This window comes from Manis pentadactyla, chromosome 8 (assembly GCF_030020395.1).
Source record: "Manis pentadactyla isolate mManPen7 chromosome 8, mManPen7.hap1, whole genome shotgun sequence".
NCBI lineage: Eukaryota > Metazoa > Chordata > Mammalia > Pholidota > Manidae > Manis > Manis pentadactyla.
In genome coordinates, this window is record NC_080026.1 from 93044185 (window position 1) to 93060475 (window position 16291).

General features: G+C 49.8%; 1 protein-coding gene across 2 annotated transcripts in view; it reads right to left on the reverse strand.

Moving 5' to 3' along the window:
- Nucleotides 1-12226, reverse strand: part of LRRC20 (leucine rich repeat containing 20) — an 82897-nt gene extending 70671 nt beyond the window's left edge. Inside the window, exons 1-2 of one of the 2 annotated variants that reach the window (XM_057505938.1) lie at nucleotides 12085-12226; nucleotides 6477-6617 (exon numbers count right to left, since the gene is read on the reverse strand). In XM_057505938.1, the coding sequence (XP_057361921.1) occupies nucleotides 6477-6558 (82 nt within the window). In that variant the 5' untranslated portion in view covers nucleotides 6559-6617; nucleotides 12085-12226. Of the gene's footprint in view, nucleotides 1-6476; nucleotides 6624-12084 lie in introns of both variants that reach the window. The other variant, XM_036928727.2, reaches the window with a different exon arrangement.
- Nucleotides 12227-16291: the final 4065 nt, after the last annotated feature.

Consider the following 16291-nt stretch of genomic DNA (forward strand, 5'->3'; position numbering starts at 1 on the left):
AGCCTGCTTCCCCAGCTGAGAAGCAGGAAGCTGAGGATGGCAGATCTGAGGCTTCCAGCCCTCATGGACAGCAGACAGGTCAGGGCAGGCTGAGGGCTGCCCTCTGAGGCCTATTCCTCCTCCACACCTACAGAACTGACCTGCGCCCGGCTGACCCTCAGGACTGTCCAGGTCAGGGGATACTGCAGGAAAACACTCACCCACCACTCCTACCAGCACTAGTCTCCTGGGCTCTGAGGTAGGAGCAGCCCCTCTTCAGGCCAAGAAAACTGCTCCCACCACAGCCCCTGGCTGCTTCCCTCCCACAGGATATGTGGGTGAGGGCCCAAGTATGTGAGTGTGCATCTGCCTCCCCCACCAGACCGGCCCTCCTGGGGCATTTGGGTCCTCCAGGTGGTGTGTACACAGTAGGTGTTAATGTGTGTTGAAAAAACAGCCAGCGGCAGTGTCTGACCCAAAGGAAGATGTTACTCTGATTAGGGGAGTATATACTAAGTGCTTCATGAGTACTGCATTTCCTGAGTACCCTTGCTCAAGAAAGAGGCTGCAAAACCAGATCCCTGTGCAATCAGCTGAGGATGTAAATATAGGACTGGAGCTGGGCTGGGAGCGGAAGTGCAGGTCAGAACCTGGCATTCACCCATCAACGGCCTGGTGGGTTCAGTGACCTGTCACCTGGTGACACGGCGCCATCTGCTGGTGAGTACAGGAGAAAAACACTTGGCCAAGGGCAGATAAGCATGGAAGGGAGGGGGGTTCATGTGCCTTCTCTCTAGCCTTGGTCTCCTGACTTAATTATCTCAAAGCTCCCAACCTGGGTGCTCAGTTCCCTGGGGGTGGATCATATCCATGTTCTCATTCATTCATTCTTTCTGTCTGTCACACACACACACACACACACACACACACACACACACACACATCCAAAGGCCTACCCAGACAACACACCTCCCTGACCAGCTCCCCAAAACCCAAGAGAAGGAAGCTCCAGACTGTAAATCATACACCAATGGCTCTCAAAATTCAAGGCAGGGAAGAGTCATACAGGTCATACAGGGATCACCATGCTCACACTGAGATTCAACAGGGCGGTAGGGCACACAGGGTTCATAGAGCTGAGCTCCACCTCAGAACAGCTGTGTCACCAGCAAGTCTCTCCCATCCTCAGGTCTTAGCTCCAGCATCTATAAAATGGAAAAACTCCTACATCAAAACTCCTACTTCAACACAGCAAGAGACAAGCTGAATACCCCCGTGCTCAAAGCACTTAGAAATGCTGGATAAAAAAAGTTCCATGCCCCAGTTCCTTCACCTGTAAAATGAGGATGTTATTAGTATCACTTCTGTCATCAAGTTGTTGTGAGGATTAAATGAGTCAAAACCAGTAAAGTGCTGACAATGGTGCTTGGTATTTAATAAACACAAGCCCTTGGAGTAAAAAATAGAGAGGAGTTTTGAAGACAGAGTGCTGGCAGGTTCTGATACTTTTCTGGCTGGGCTGATGTGACAGTCTGGGTAACCAGAGGCGTCAGGTGTAAAGGCCAAGAGGGATCAGAAGCCCAGCTCTGGGCCTGCTAGAGGTAGGAAGCTGAAGCTGAGACCCCTGCAGAAAGCTGGGATTTATTTTGAAGGACTACCTTTAGTGAGAGAACTAGGGATAAAACCCACTTTTTGGTAATTAGAGAGCTGCTCTGTCTCTACCTGGGCACTGGCTTAAAAAATAAACAAAATCTCCCTGAAGATTCTGAAATCAGGCCTGCCCTTACTTAGGTCTGGGATCTGAATATTCACTTCCCTTAAAGTCCAAGGGAAACTGGAACTAGGGCTTAGAAATTAACTAAAAACGTGTTTCTCGGCTGGCACACGTTCAGGCAGCTGCCCAAAGCAAACACAAGCCCTCTGGAGGACATACACCCTCAACCCAGGGTCAGCAGGTAAGGCTCCAAGCGAGAGGGCAGGGCCTAAAATTACATAAAGTCCACCTGGAACAATCCACTGTGAGCAAGAGTCAACAGGGAGAGCAGACTTGGACCCCTAAGGAGTCCTCAGCCAGGACGTAGATGACTATATAGAAAGAATGAAGAGATCACACACAAACATCCGTGCCCAGCACAGCAGCCTGACACGCCACCGGCCCCAGATAAACACTGGCTTCTTTCCTTCCCAGCTTGCCTTGGGCTTTCCTTCTTCCCATCTTTGCCCGGGCCTCTATGCCAGCCAGCTTTGCCCTCCATTCCACACTCTCCCAGGCCTTACAAATCCTGCTCCTCTTCAATTAGGATCAATTTTTAAAAGTGATCCCCCAAGACTTGAGAGCCTCTCCCCTGGAGAAGAGCGGGATTCAGAGAGGCCTGGCTGGATGGTCTACTGGCCAGAGGGAAGAGTATGGTCAGACAGAGGCTCCTAGCAGCCCCAGATGGGTATGAGGCTTTTACAAAGAGAAAGAACAACTTGGGGAAACACGGGGTGGATGGAGAGGAGATGGAGTCTGATGCAGAGTTCCTGACTCTTTGAAAACTCATTCAAAAAGTGTAGAAGATGATGCTGAGGAGGGGCAAGAGGCTTGCGGAAAATGTATCTTCATTCGAGCATACAATGAAATGTTATGCATCACTGTGAACAGCTGCGTAAGTGACATCACACAGCTATAACAAAATTCACTAAAGCAATTTTCTGGTCCAGGATTTTTAGGTTGCTTCACACTGTTTGCTTTACTTTACATGACACATTGTTTGTTTTACATGAAAACCATACTGAGTTACTTGATCGATCTACCTTCAACTCAAGCTTGGGGGCAGACTAAGGACCAGGTGGAAAGGAACCTACTTCTCAGGGTGAGGGCCCAAGTATGTGAGTGTGCATCTGCCTCCCCCACCAGACTGGCCCTCCTGGGGCATTTGGGTCCTCCAGGTGGTGTGTACACAGTACACATCAGGGGATGAAGGGGCTTGGAGTGGGGCGCCAAGGGCTGGGAACCAAAGCTCAGGTTGTGGGAGCAGCAAGCCTGTCTCCAGAGTGCACCCACGAGCACCTGGGGGAGTGCATGTGATGCTTACCTGTGTCACCACCCGAGTAAGCTGAGACAGGTAACTGAGCTCTTCCAGCCCAGTCTCTCAGGGATCTCCCACTCTGCAGCCAGATACCTGCGGCTTTGGAGCAGCCATCCATCCATCATGCCTGCATCCCTGGGGCCTGTACACAGGGAGGCAGGGAGGGGAGCCCAGCAGAAGAGGAGAGCCAGGGAGGCCCACTGCACACCCAGGGGTAGGGGCTTAGAGGAGGAGCTATCCCCGTAAGTCTCACCTGTTGCTGGCAAGTGGGCTTCTGTAGTGGCAGGTGGTCCTTCCCTAAAATCTACTCTTCTCTACTTATAAGAGTAACATGTTCATTACAGAACACTCAGAAAAGGCAGAATAGTAGATGTTGGTGTATTTCCTTCCAGTTTTTTCCATGTGTAGACCTGCTTAACGTAACTGGCATCTTACTGTCTACATAGTTCAGGATTCTTGTTTTTTTCACTTCACATTATACATGAGAATTTGCCAGCCAGTCTTCATTCAAGCATATAATGAAATGTTATGCATCACTGTGAACAGCTACATTCCTTGCATTATATAGCTATAACAAAATTCATTAAAGCAATTTTCTGGTCCAAGTTTTTTAGGCTGCTTCAGATGGTTTACTATTTTACATGAAAACCATACTGAGTTACTTGATCTATCTTTCAAGACCCACTTCAGTTCCCAATTCCTCCAGAAAGCCTTCCTGGATTAGTTCATCAGCCAACAACATCTCCCACCTCTGATTTATGACCACCTATGGTCCATCTGACAGCCTAGCATGGAGCCCTAGTCATCACTGGTCTTTATCTCACACGGGTGAGATAAAGTCCAGAACTCTACTGCACATACCCTTGGGAGTCCCCCAACACCGTGCAGCACACACCGTGCTGACTGCTTAGACCCCAGATCCCTCAGTTTGCGTGAGCCTGATGAGCTCCACTTGACAAAGGGTCAGAGTGATGGGGTAGGTCCTCCTCTAAGCCCCTGCCCCTGGGTGTAGAGTGGGCCTCCCTGGCAAATGTCACCACAGTGGCCTGGTCTGGCATTTTGCTTCCTCGCTGGGCATGAAGAGGTTAAAAGGCCCCCTACAGGTCAGCCCTAACTTTAAAGTTCACGCTTTTACCTCTAAAATTTCACCTCCATGTGAGCTGTGGTCAAGACCACCAGGGTTAAAGTGTTTAATTCCTCTCAAAAGTTGACTAGAGCTTTGCTGTGCTCACAACCTTGGTAATCAGAAACCAGGTGCTTCCTACCCCAGGAAAGCATGGTTGGGGAAAGGGCCCAGGCTCTGGTGCCAGACAGCGTTCCAGCAGGGAGGTGCCAGACGGTCAGCGTTCCAGCAGGGAGGTGGCCAGGCAGAGCAGAGGAGTGGGTCCCCGCACGCCCTACCCTAGGCACACTTCACCCAGGCGGACGGCCACTCTTCAGTTCAGACATCCCCACCTGGCCTGCAAAGCCAACTGAGTCACACTCTCTGCTCCCCAACATGGAAGCCTAGACTCGACATGGCCTTCCTGGCTCTCCACCTGTGGATGGCATCCTTCATCACCTCCCCACGCCACAGCGGCACCTCTGCAGCAGCCTCTCCTGACTGCGGACAGGCCCACCTCTGCTGGTGATACCCCTCCTCACTAAGCGCCTCCCCGGAAGGTCAGAACTCCGCTCTGCCATCGGCTGCCCCTGCCCCCTGCCCTCTTCACACGTCTCACTTAGACTGAGCTGCATATGCCACTGAGACATTTTAAGGTAGAAACAGGTTATACCCTGCAGAGATTTGTTGATTTGCATTCATCTTCCCACTTGAAATCAATGTGAAGACAGGCGGCTGGCTGACAGCTGGAGGAGATGTGTGCATGGTCGGGGAGGGAGGGACTTAGGCCCCACCTCCAGCCCTGGGAGATGAGAAAAGATTAAAAATAATAGCTGTCTTTTCTCCTTCAGCCCTAATCAAGTAGTTTGCAACCTAGGCACCTAATTGCAGATCCAGCCGTAAACAACATAGTAAAAGGCAGGAAGGAAAAACAAAAAATAATAATAGCTGTCATTTATTCAGCTATCTATATGCCAAGCACCTTACAGACATTACAATTATTACTAACTACCTTGATGACAGGCACAGTTACCATCCCCACTTCATAGATGACAAAACCAAGGTTCAGAAAGGTTAAGCAACCTGCTAAGGTAGCAGGGTAGTAAGTGGCAGAGTGGGGATTCAAATCCAGGCCATATTAGTGTGGACAGCCTTGAACGCTAGGGTAAGTACAACTATATCAGTGACCACCACAGGATTCCAAGGTTCCTCACTGAGGGCCCATGACCATCAGCTTCCAGCTGAAGGCTCCCCCCAGAGACTTCCCTCCCGAACCAGTGACAACCTTCAAGTTTGTTTGCTGACAGAAGAGATGCTGCTCTCACTTTAGCTCAGTTCAGCAAATACCTCTAAGTGCTTACAAAGTGCCTGACACTGCTCTGGCTCTTGTGGAGATAGGGGGCCAAGGACCACAGGCTCCCTGCCTTCTAGGGACACTCAGTGTTTTTCAAACCTCTGTGTGACTCAGAGTAAGAAATATGTCTTAGACTGGGACCCGGTATATACAAACTAAACAGATACTAGAGGAGAAAGGGAGCAAAGGCTGGATGGAATAGGACTGAGGGCTTCCTGGAAGAGGTGGCAAACAAGCTTATCTTGAAGGCTGAGTGTTCCTCTACTTTCTGGGCTACCACCCCCTGCCCCAGGAGCCTCCGACACACCTGACCAATGACTGCTTGCAGAGATGCTCTACCTGTCCAGTCTCTGGGTCTTTGCTCAGGCAGTAACCTCCACAGAAATGTTCCTTTGTGAGACAGACACAGACACACACAGGCACATCATGCCCACTGCCTGTGAGTTCCTCCCCATATGCCAAAGACCAGGTTTAAACAGTACAATGAAAAGGGACCCACTGGCTGGATATCCTTGGAAAAACCCACTTTGCCTTCGACCCTCCATTTCCTCCTCATCTGAAGACCAGTCATGCCTGGTGATACCATCCACCACAGTGAGGTTGTGAAGATTCAGTAATTCACACTCTTGAGGCACCTGTACAGGTCCTGGGGCACAGGGCTACTGGGCACCTGGTCCAAGGACACAAACATAGAGTCATCAGCAGTCCCAGGGCTGGCAGACAGGCTCCCAGCAGATGTAACTGCCACTCAGTGTTTTTCAAATCTCTGTGTGAGAGCAGGAACTATGTCTTACACTGGGACCCAGTATACACAAACTCAACCCAGCTGCAATGGAAGTTCCATGTAACGCTTCTCATGATGAAGAGCACAGTCTAATATGGTCTCTTTTATCTTTCCTTACTATTACATTTCTAAACAGATTTCACAAACCACTTACAGGACAGTTTGAAAAGCCCTGCCCTCACTCACCCAGTGTGTCAGAGCCACTCTCCACCGTCTCATTGACCTTCCTAGCAACTCTGGCCACAGCCTCACCCATCTTCTTCAGCATGCAGACGTGGGTATCCTGCTGCCAGCCACGAGGCTGGTCTGCTGCTCACAGGGGGGGGCCTGAGCCTGGGGAAGACACAGAACCATGAAGCACCCGCCCACTAGCCTGGGCCACACCCCTGAATCCACCCTCCTGGGGACCCAGGCTGCAGGAAGGCTGCAGGGAGGGCCCAGGCCACTCACCTCCTCCTGAGTGGCCCAGAGCCCAGGCCACATCTGGCTCAGCCTTCAGAGCAGCTGATCTGCCCATCAGAGGGTGGAGGCAGCCCAGCCCTCCTGGTTTACCAGGACAATTGACATGTGTGACCTCACCAAACATGGGGCTGGGGCCTGAACTCAGATGTGCACTGGCCTGTGACTCACTTAACAGGTGGAGCAGTGGGGAAGAGGTGGGGCATAGCCAACTGCAGGGGGGGCACTTGTCACTCCATCCCACAGTCTCTGGCTGGCACCCTGTTCATCTTACCCACCTTTGCCATCTCATCCTTCTGCATGCCCAGAAGCGGGGACACAAAGGTAAGTGAAACACAGCCCTGCCAGGTCAGAGCTCACAGTCTGGCTAGTAGATAGTCTCTAAGAATTCCCTTCTGTATCAGCACAGAAGGGAAGTTGGAGTTTTAGCCTGCAGACCTGATTATCAGCCAGATGCCTAGTTTATCTGCAAGACCAGGAGAGAAAAGCGGGGTCAGGGAGGGAAATGAGAGGAGGGACACTGGATCACTGGGGGAAAAGGGGCTTATGGAAGGGTGAGGAATACCAGCAAAATTATGAGGTGTTAAAGACATAAAGGACTCTAGAAACATCTCCAACTCCTGTTTATTACAGAGAAGGAAACCGAGGCACACAGAGGAACTAAATGACCTGACCAGGGACAAAGCGAGTAAATAGCAGTAATCTGGCCCGCCCGGCTCCACATCCACTGCTCACTACAGAGGTCACCTGCACCACCGGCGAGAGCCAACTTGAGGCCACGATCAGGCCCTTCCTCCTCCCTGGATCCCAATCCCAGCTGCACAGACAGCTCAAGCTCTGACAAACACACTTTGAGGGTCAAAGGCAGAAGAATGGGAAGGCCAGAGAGAACGGGGGTGACAGTAGTGCTCAGAGCTGCTAACAGATACCAAGAGAAAGCCTACCTATGCTCACTGGACGCAAGGGGCAGGCAAGGCAGAGCTGGGGCTGGCCAAGCCCACCCAGCTGCTTGGGGACAGGCAGTGGTGAATTCGGTATGTGTGTGTATCCCACTAAGCAACCTGACACTGAAGGTTTGAGACACACTGTGCAAAGGGAAGACTGTTTTTTGAAGATAGGCCTATTGCCCAACTCAGCCATTTATTAGCTAAGAAGCCTTGGGAAACATTCTACTACTCTGAGTCCCAGTTTCTTCATCAGAGTAGGAGATCTAATAACACTTGTCTGGCTGAGTTCATTCGAGGATTGAACAAAATATCTACACCTGTCTAGGCCAGGGCCCAGGACACGTAGGTACTCAACAAATGCTAGTCAAGGGGATAAAACAGTGTATGTGCAGACATGATGCTGGCATCTAATCCCAGTTTCGTACCCATGTGACTTTGAAAAAACAACTCAGTGGAACTCATCTTTGAAGAATGAACAGGGTTTCCATCTCTCCACCTCCAGGAAGTCTTCCTTCATTGCCCCAGCCCTCAGTGTTCTCTGCTCCCTGCGAGTCTTAGCAGCACTTAATGTCTTAGCATAAGTCCCTTGGGTTGTTCATGAGCTTTCTTTTAATACACATATTTGTCTCCCCAGTTGGCCTATGGGCAGCTTGGGGCAGGAAGCACATCTATACTCTTGATTTTCCCTGCACTTTATAACACACTGAATACAGATGCTTAGTTAGTATCTCCCAATGGTTATGATGAGGATCATTTGGGTTTCAAACCTAAATATAGGTCAATTGACTCTTACAGAAAATCTCTAAGATTACTGTCTAAATGAGAAGGGTCATAAATTCAAATGCCTAATGATGCCAGGTAGGCAACTTGCATAAGGTGGGCCAGGGTAGGACAGTCTGGGCTGGACAGTGAGGACCATGACAAACTGGACCCAACAACTTCACCACATGGCTCAGAAGACCAAGTCCCAGCAATGTTGCTGGAATCTTCGTGACTTAGTCTAATCCCTTATGAATGGGAAAACTGAGGACCCAAGAGGGGAAGTAAATCAGCCAGATGGAAACAAAAAACTGAGGTTTCCTAACTCCCAGCCTAGAATTCTTCCTACCATACTCCCTCCCTTCCCTATTTCCAATATTTATCATAAAAAAATCATAAACATACATTGAGCAGTTATTAGATACAGGGCATAAGAATGAAGAGAGGAAAACAGGAAATAGCTCTGACTTGAATTCGGATGAGGGAGAGCTTTCTAGGGAACATCACTGAGGCAATCGTGGCCTCACAGCAGAGGAGAAAGGGAAGGTAAATCTCCAAATGACCCAGGGTCTGTGCTAACAGTGGTTGGGTGATGACTTTCAATCAGGCACCATGCCTGCAATTCTACTAGCTGTCACCAGGTGGGGGCAGTGGTGCCTTCTGCCATTGAGCCCCCTGATGAAAAGTAGTCAAACTGAAACCTCATCCCCTGGTAGCAAGCTCAAACAGCCTACAGCATGGGTCACAGAATGGACATCAAAGCAGGGACAAGAGCAACCTGTAAAGTCTGTGTGTCAGAGCAAGTCACTAGAAGGAGGGGCCTCTTACATTCCAGAGAATGCTCTGGGTACAACACAGATGTGCCCTAGACCCCCCAAGAGGCTCCTGCTAAGTGGCTAGGAAACCACATCCCCCTTCACCTAATACTTCCCCTCCCCTCTACAAGGAAGGATTCCTTCACAAAGTGCAGCTGACAGTGTCTCTCCCAGGTCAGATGACAAAGGCCTGTCACTCTTTGGCACAGGCAAGGCTGTGAGATGGGAGGGTGGCAGAGCCACATGTGGTATAAGGCCCAAGGTGAGGTAATCAGACCCCAGAACTGAGGGAAGGACAAACTTGGGATGACAGGAGTCTGGAGTGGATCTCTAAAAGGGAGCTTACAAACCTGTCTGACTTCACTGATTGCAACTCTCAGCCTCAACCCAACACTGGGCCTCTTTGACAAAACAATAGCAAAAATTTATTTAGCATATAACAGGCGCTCAGAGAGAAAGGAGGTAGGGGGAGAGAGGAAAAAAATTAAGCTGCCCTTCTTTTCTTCCCCCCCACCCTGCCCTTTTCTTTTGTTTTAAACTGTTTTTGAGAAAAAGAGAACACTGTCCAACTCACACATAAGTGACAGAGGATGCAAAGGCTGCCCCAAGGCTGTGAGGGCCCTCCGTCTATATAAACAATTTCAGTCAACCAAAATTGGTGTGTTAACACCATCCTGGCTGCCCAACCTTGCGCAATCCCATGAAAGAAACAGCACACTGGCCGGTAGGAGCAATCAACATGCAAGGCAGCCCCTCTCAGAACCAGACTAACCCCAGATAACCCCAGAGGCCCAAGTTCTGTGCTCCTTGAGGCATCTGGTCAACCCCCCAGGCAGGGGTGGGAGTAAAAGAAAGCCAGAGAGTGTCCCAAAGGGACTGCAGGGGAAACCTCAGAAAATTTCAAGGTAAGCGCTCCAAATCCTTGAGCCCCTTCCGCACAGGGTTCAAACCTGTGCTGTCTCAGCACCACATCCTTCTCCATACATCCCAATTTCCTTTTGCCAGAGTTGGCAACAGGATCCCAAGGACTGTTTAAATCTAACAAACATCCTCTAGAAGGTCTACACTGGGGGAATAAAGGTACAGAGACAGAACATGGGCCAGATGAGCCTCCCACTGGGTAAGAAAAACTCAGTGACAAGAGGAAGAATGAGCCTGATATTAGTAGGGCCTCCACGCCAGGCCCAAGGAACATGTATTTTCTGCCATGTAAGCACATGGCACAGCTGGGAAAAAGGAAGAGAGACAGGGTCTGAGCAGAGGTACCCAAAGAGATGAGAGAAGGAGGGACACAGAGAGCCAGTCCGTCCCCAGATTACTGGGGCAGGGGGCTTGAAGGCACTCCTATAAGTCTGACCTCTGTTCTCTGCAAGGAGCTATGGAGTTTTTTGATGACAGCAACCTAATCCAACCAGTTTGGAAAGTAAGTGTCGTAATTAGCCCCATCTGTAAAATGGAAATTCCACCTTCCTCACTGGGTTGTTTTGAGAAGTGAATGATATATAACTTTTGAGACAGGTTCTTCCAAACTGTTAAGTGCTTCCTACAATAAAGCATTACCAATAGGTGATTAAACAGATACAGACATAAGTTGGGACATAATAAAGTACATGCCAGAAAAAAGTTGTCCTGCTTTGTGGGAGCTATTAATACCGGCATCCTGTATCTGTAACCTGGTATTATCTGCTTACAGGGCTGCAGGAGGAATAGTTTTTGCTTAAACCCTGTCCATATCCCCCTGCCCTGGCTCCTGCCCTCACCAATGAGAACTCTACCTTATTTGGAGGTCTGAGATCTATCTGTGCAAAGGAGCTGCTGCGACACCCCGTCCACACCAGCTGCTCCTATATTTAGTTACTGGTGTGGTCACTTGGGAACTTTAGAGCTTGGCAGCTGTTCCTTAGGGCAACTCGAGCCTTCTGAGCCATGTGTGCAAGCTCCCCCACCGCTGGCTCCAGCGGGTCCTCTGGGCCACGCAAGCGGGGGAGCAGGTGGGGATGTGAAAGGCTACAGGCTGGATCAGACCCAAGTAGCACCGAAAGCCCTGAACAGAGTTGACCCACTTTTCCACCCAAAGGAAAGAAGCCCACAGGGATCGGCTGGCGCCTTGTTCTTAAGCCTTGGGGTTCGCAGCGCTCCACGCACGCTCCGCTACAGGCATCTAGGCATCTCAGGGTTGCGCCTCCCAGGACTGAGAGTCGTGGCCCGGCCAGGGTCCCCGCGCCTAGCCTCACCCATCTAACCCACCCCCCAGCACCCGCACTCAATGGCTCCTCGTCCTCTGCCTTCTGCTGGCCGGGAAGGCGGGGATTGGGTTGAATAAAGCAGGCAGAGGGGAAAACGCTGGTGATCTCAAAGGTCCAGGGACTTCCGCGCTTCCCAGAGGAGGAGACGTACGCTTCCGCAGCTCCTCAGAGCGGAAGCAAATCCAGAATGCGTTGCCTCAGGAAAGAAATAAACAAAACCTTTTCCTAGCTGGGGCGCCTCCCGCGGGGATGGAGTCCCTCCCAGGACCGCTTCCCGGGGATTCCTTTTCTCTGGCACCACTGCGCCCACTCCCCGAACCCAGCCGGGATCGCCGCACTGTGCAAGCAAGAGCCGGCGCGGCGCCTGGCCCCTTGGCATAGCATAAGCGGCAGCTGATGCACCGTTGCTCTTTCCACCGGGTGACCTGGGGGAGGGGAGGGTACACTGCAGAAACCGGGACACTTCTCTCCCTCTCTCCCCCAGCCCCTCCAGGGCTTAGCCTCAGACTACATTTACTTTGCGGTGCACGAAGCGTGGGGCCCCATTCCGGGCCGCTTGCTGCTCCACTTACGGCGACAATGCCTCCTAGCGCCCTGCGCAACGCACTCACGCTCCCTCGGCCGCCGGCGGCGCCCCATGCGACCTCAGCGCGCTGGAGCCTGCAGAGAGGGTGCGCGCGGGGCTGGGCTCGGCGCGCACAGCCACTCGGCCAATTGCCGCTCCAGAATACGCGCCGGGGCGGGAGCAGATCCCGTGGGCAACCAATCAACGCGCGAGTCCCCACGCCGCGCCAGGCCGCGGCGCGCACGGGAAGGTAGCCCGCGCGCTCTCGTGGGCATGGTGGCTCCGCTTTGTGAGGGGCTTCTGGAGGGAAAACGCTTGGGAAGGCGGGGGTGTGGACAGGAACGTACCACAGTTCCTGGGATCAATAGGGCTGAGGCTCCAGATTTATTTTTATAAAGGGAATGGGGATGAATTAGCAGATCAGGTGCACTTTGAAAAACGCATAGATGGGAAATAGGAAACTTTTCATGTGATGGCTTCAGGTTGTCCCTACAGGTGTTTAGAGACAATAATTCTGACTATACAAAGTTACTTTCTCTATCCATATCCCAATGTTCTCTTCTATAAAATAGGAATTAAAATATATGAATACCTACTTCACAGGGTCATGGTGAGGATTAATAGCTGAAGTGTTTAGTGTAGTGCTCTGCATGATAGCTGAGGGAAAGAGAGCTGCTCCACAGGCCTTCATTTATGGAGCACTCACCATACCCTTTACTCAGCTTTACGAAAAACAGGAAAGAGATGAAGCTCCGGACTTCATCTGGAGCTCCACCCAGTGAGGATGGACAGTCAAATGCCCTAACAAACAGAAGCATGTATTAAATAAGTGAGAGTCCTGAAGATTTAATTCTGCCCCTGAGGACCGGGGCAGTCAGGTAAGGAACACACATTCCCCTGGGTCTTGATGGGTGTTATGGGTTGACTTGCATCTCCCCAAAAATGATATTTGTAGTCTTAACCCCCAGTATCTCATGCAGACCTTATTTGGAAATAGGGTCTGTCTTGCCAATGGGTTTCAGCCCCGGGCAAGTTCACTATGGATTCAATGTGACCAAAGAAATGACAGTAGAATGTTCTTTATACCCAACTTTATTCCCACGGTGGCAGGTCAATCACTAAAATCCTGTCCACTCAGAACAAGTCTGCATGCAGCAAGCTGGTCTCTGCCTCTGGGCCTCTCTGACCACACAGCCACCCTCTGGGACTCTGTCCTCGGCGCTGCTGCCACCACTCCAGCCTCTGCTCTGCTCTCCTGCAGCTTTGCAGCCCTGCCACCATGTCACTCAGAGCACTGGGCAGGGCTCTTTATATAGAGTCAATAACGACATATTGCCCACAGGTGTGCAGTGAGCTAGCCAACCAGGGCCAGGGGAGAATCCTGGCCACAGGAACCTTCATTTTATCCACAGGGTCCATGCAAACAGAATTAATTAAGGCAAGGTCATGCTGGAGTAAAGGATGGCTGGTGGTCTTGTAACAAGAGAAAAGAAACATACACACACAAGAAGAAGGCCAGGTGAAGGCAGAGGCAGAGACTGGAGTGATGAGTCTAGAAGCCATGGAACTATAAGGATTTTGGGCAAGGACCAGAAGCTTGGAAGAGGCAAGAAATGGATTCTTCGGGCCTCCAAAAAGAAACCAACTCTATGGACATCTTGATTTTGGACTTCAAGCTTCCAGAACTATAAGAGAATAAATTTCTCTTGTTTTAAGCCACCTAGTTTGTGGCAGTTTGTTACAACAGCCCTAGGAAATGAATACAATGGGTAAGTTGGAATAAAGGGAAGATGATGAAAAACATCTCCAAAAAGAGCCTTTGAAACTGAATGCCTAGGGTATGCAAGGTCTTGTGTCTTAGATTATATCAAGATGAACCAGACACAGACCCTGCCCTAAGGGGTTACCATGGATGTGGACATCTGAGCAGCCGTGTTTTCTGACACCATCCTGGGAAGACTGGGAACCTTTCCCTTACCTCACCATTGCTCTGTTGCTCCCACGTATATACAAGGTGCCAGATACAAATAGCAAGTGGATCGAAGCCTATTCTGCCCAAGCCAACATCCTTATTATTCTGGACAAAGCAGACCTTGCTTCACAGTTTCATTCTGTTTCACTTAAAACTAACCTTATATTTCTAGTGAATTTCTACACATGGATATCTTCTTTCCCCTGTTAGGCCATATGTAGGCCTGAGATAGCCAGTACAGCCCTTCTGTATACATAGTAAGGGGTCTGTAAATACCACTGACTGATGGCCCCAGCCGGGGGTATCCCACATTCATGCCTCACCTTACTTAGTCCCCTCTCCCAAGAATTTCATCCTGGACCTCTCAACTCAACACACACAAGACTACTCCCCAGCTCAAATGCCACCTTTTCTGTTCCTTGTGTGTTTGCTTCTCCAGAGCACTTAATACACCATGCCCATTATTATGCCATCTCTGCACAAGTCTTTTCTCCCAAGACTCTACCATATTTCAAATAGACCGGAGCTTGGCACTTAGTAAATGTTTATCAGTCAGTACTTTTTCCCCTGCATAAGAAAACACCCCAAAACTTAGAAGTGGCTTAAAACAGCAACTATTTATTTATTTAATGATTTTATGGGTCAGCATTTTAGATTGGGCTCAGCTGGGCAAGTGTTCTGGTCTCAGCTGGACTCCCTCATGCATCTGGGATCAGTGACTAGGCAGCCAGAGGCTTCTGCTTCTGAGGGGGGTGGCTAGTTGTGAACTGAGATAACTGGGCCACATGTCTATCATCCACCAGTGGGCTAGCATAGTTGGATTTATGTGGAGCTGCAGGGCTCCAAGCACAAGAGTGGAACTGTGCAAGGTCTCTCAAGGTCTAGGCTCAAAACTGCCACTACATCACTTTCACAGTTTTATTAACTAAACCGAGTTGTAAATGCAACAGAGGTTCAAGAGTAGGGAAATAGACTCCATCTGATGGCAGAACAGCAGTCGCATTGCAAGGAATATGGATATGGGAATGGGTGGAAAACTGGGACTAGTTCAGCAGTCTTCTGCAGTGCTCAATAAATATCTCCACAATACAGCATAGAGTGGATGCTCAGTAAGTATTTATGAACAGTGCTAAGATTTTCAATTGCAGTACTACAGATTTCATTCAACACAAACAATTGGCAAAATTTTGTCTTTCAGTCACAAGATAACCATTGCCACCTTCAGTTTCAGAATAAATGAGGGGAACAGGAAGATAGGGCTGTGCAAGGGGAAGCCCTACTGAAGCTTCTCAGTGAAGAAGCTCAGTTGGCCTCAAATAAGCCCCTCAAGAGATCCAGAACATCTTTTGGAGGTCTGGACGGCCCCCTTTGGACCTAGTCCAAGCCTGGTCACCTGAGGTGGAAGCCATACAACCTTCATCTATGAACAGAGAGGGACTTAGCTGTTTGCCAGGGCTTGGACATAGCCGCTGCTGGTGCGTGGAAGCTTTGCAAGCTGCCTGTCAGATAGGAAATCTGTTGTGCAATGACAAAATTGTTAACCTGGTTGTTTCTGGGAAGTTTTACCTCTCACTGAGCAAGATAAATTCTCACAGCACTTGTGTAAGGGATACTATTGAGTGGACAGAGCCAGCAGTCAACTTCTACGACAGAGCTCATCATTTCTCATCAAAGAATTCTGAGAATCAATCTCGAGACTCATTGTGGGTTGACTTGTATCTCCCCAAAAAGACATGTTGGAGTCCTAACTCCCAGTACCTCAGACTGTGACCTTATTTTGAGATAGGGTCCTTATAGAGATAATTAAATTAAAATGATGTCAATAGGTGGACCCTAATCCAATATGACTAGAGTCTTTATAAACAGGAGAAATTAGGACACAGAAAAACGTGCATAAAGGGAAGATAATGTGATGAGACACAGGGAGCAGATGCCTATCTATAAGCCAAGGACTGAGACCTGGAGCAGACTGTTCCCTCACAGCCCTCAGAAGGAACCATCCCTGCTGACACATTGATTTCGACTTCTAGCCCCAGAACTGTGCGACAACAGATTTCTGTTGTTAAGCCACCAGTTTATGGTACTTTGTTACAGTAGCCCCAACAAACTAATATAGGGTCTTAAATCTCTCATTTTCCATTCTATATGTTTGTCCTTATCATACACCCCTTGAGGGAAAAGCATATTTGGGTAGAAACAAAATATGAAATCCCATTGACATGTGTGAGCCAGCCCCCA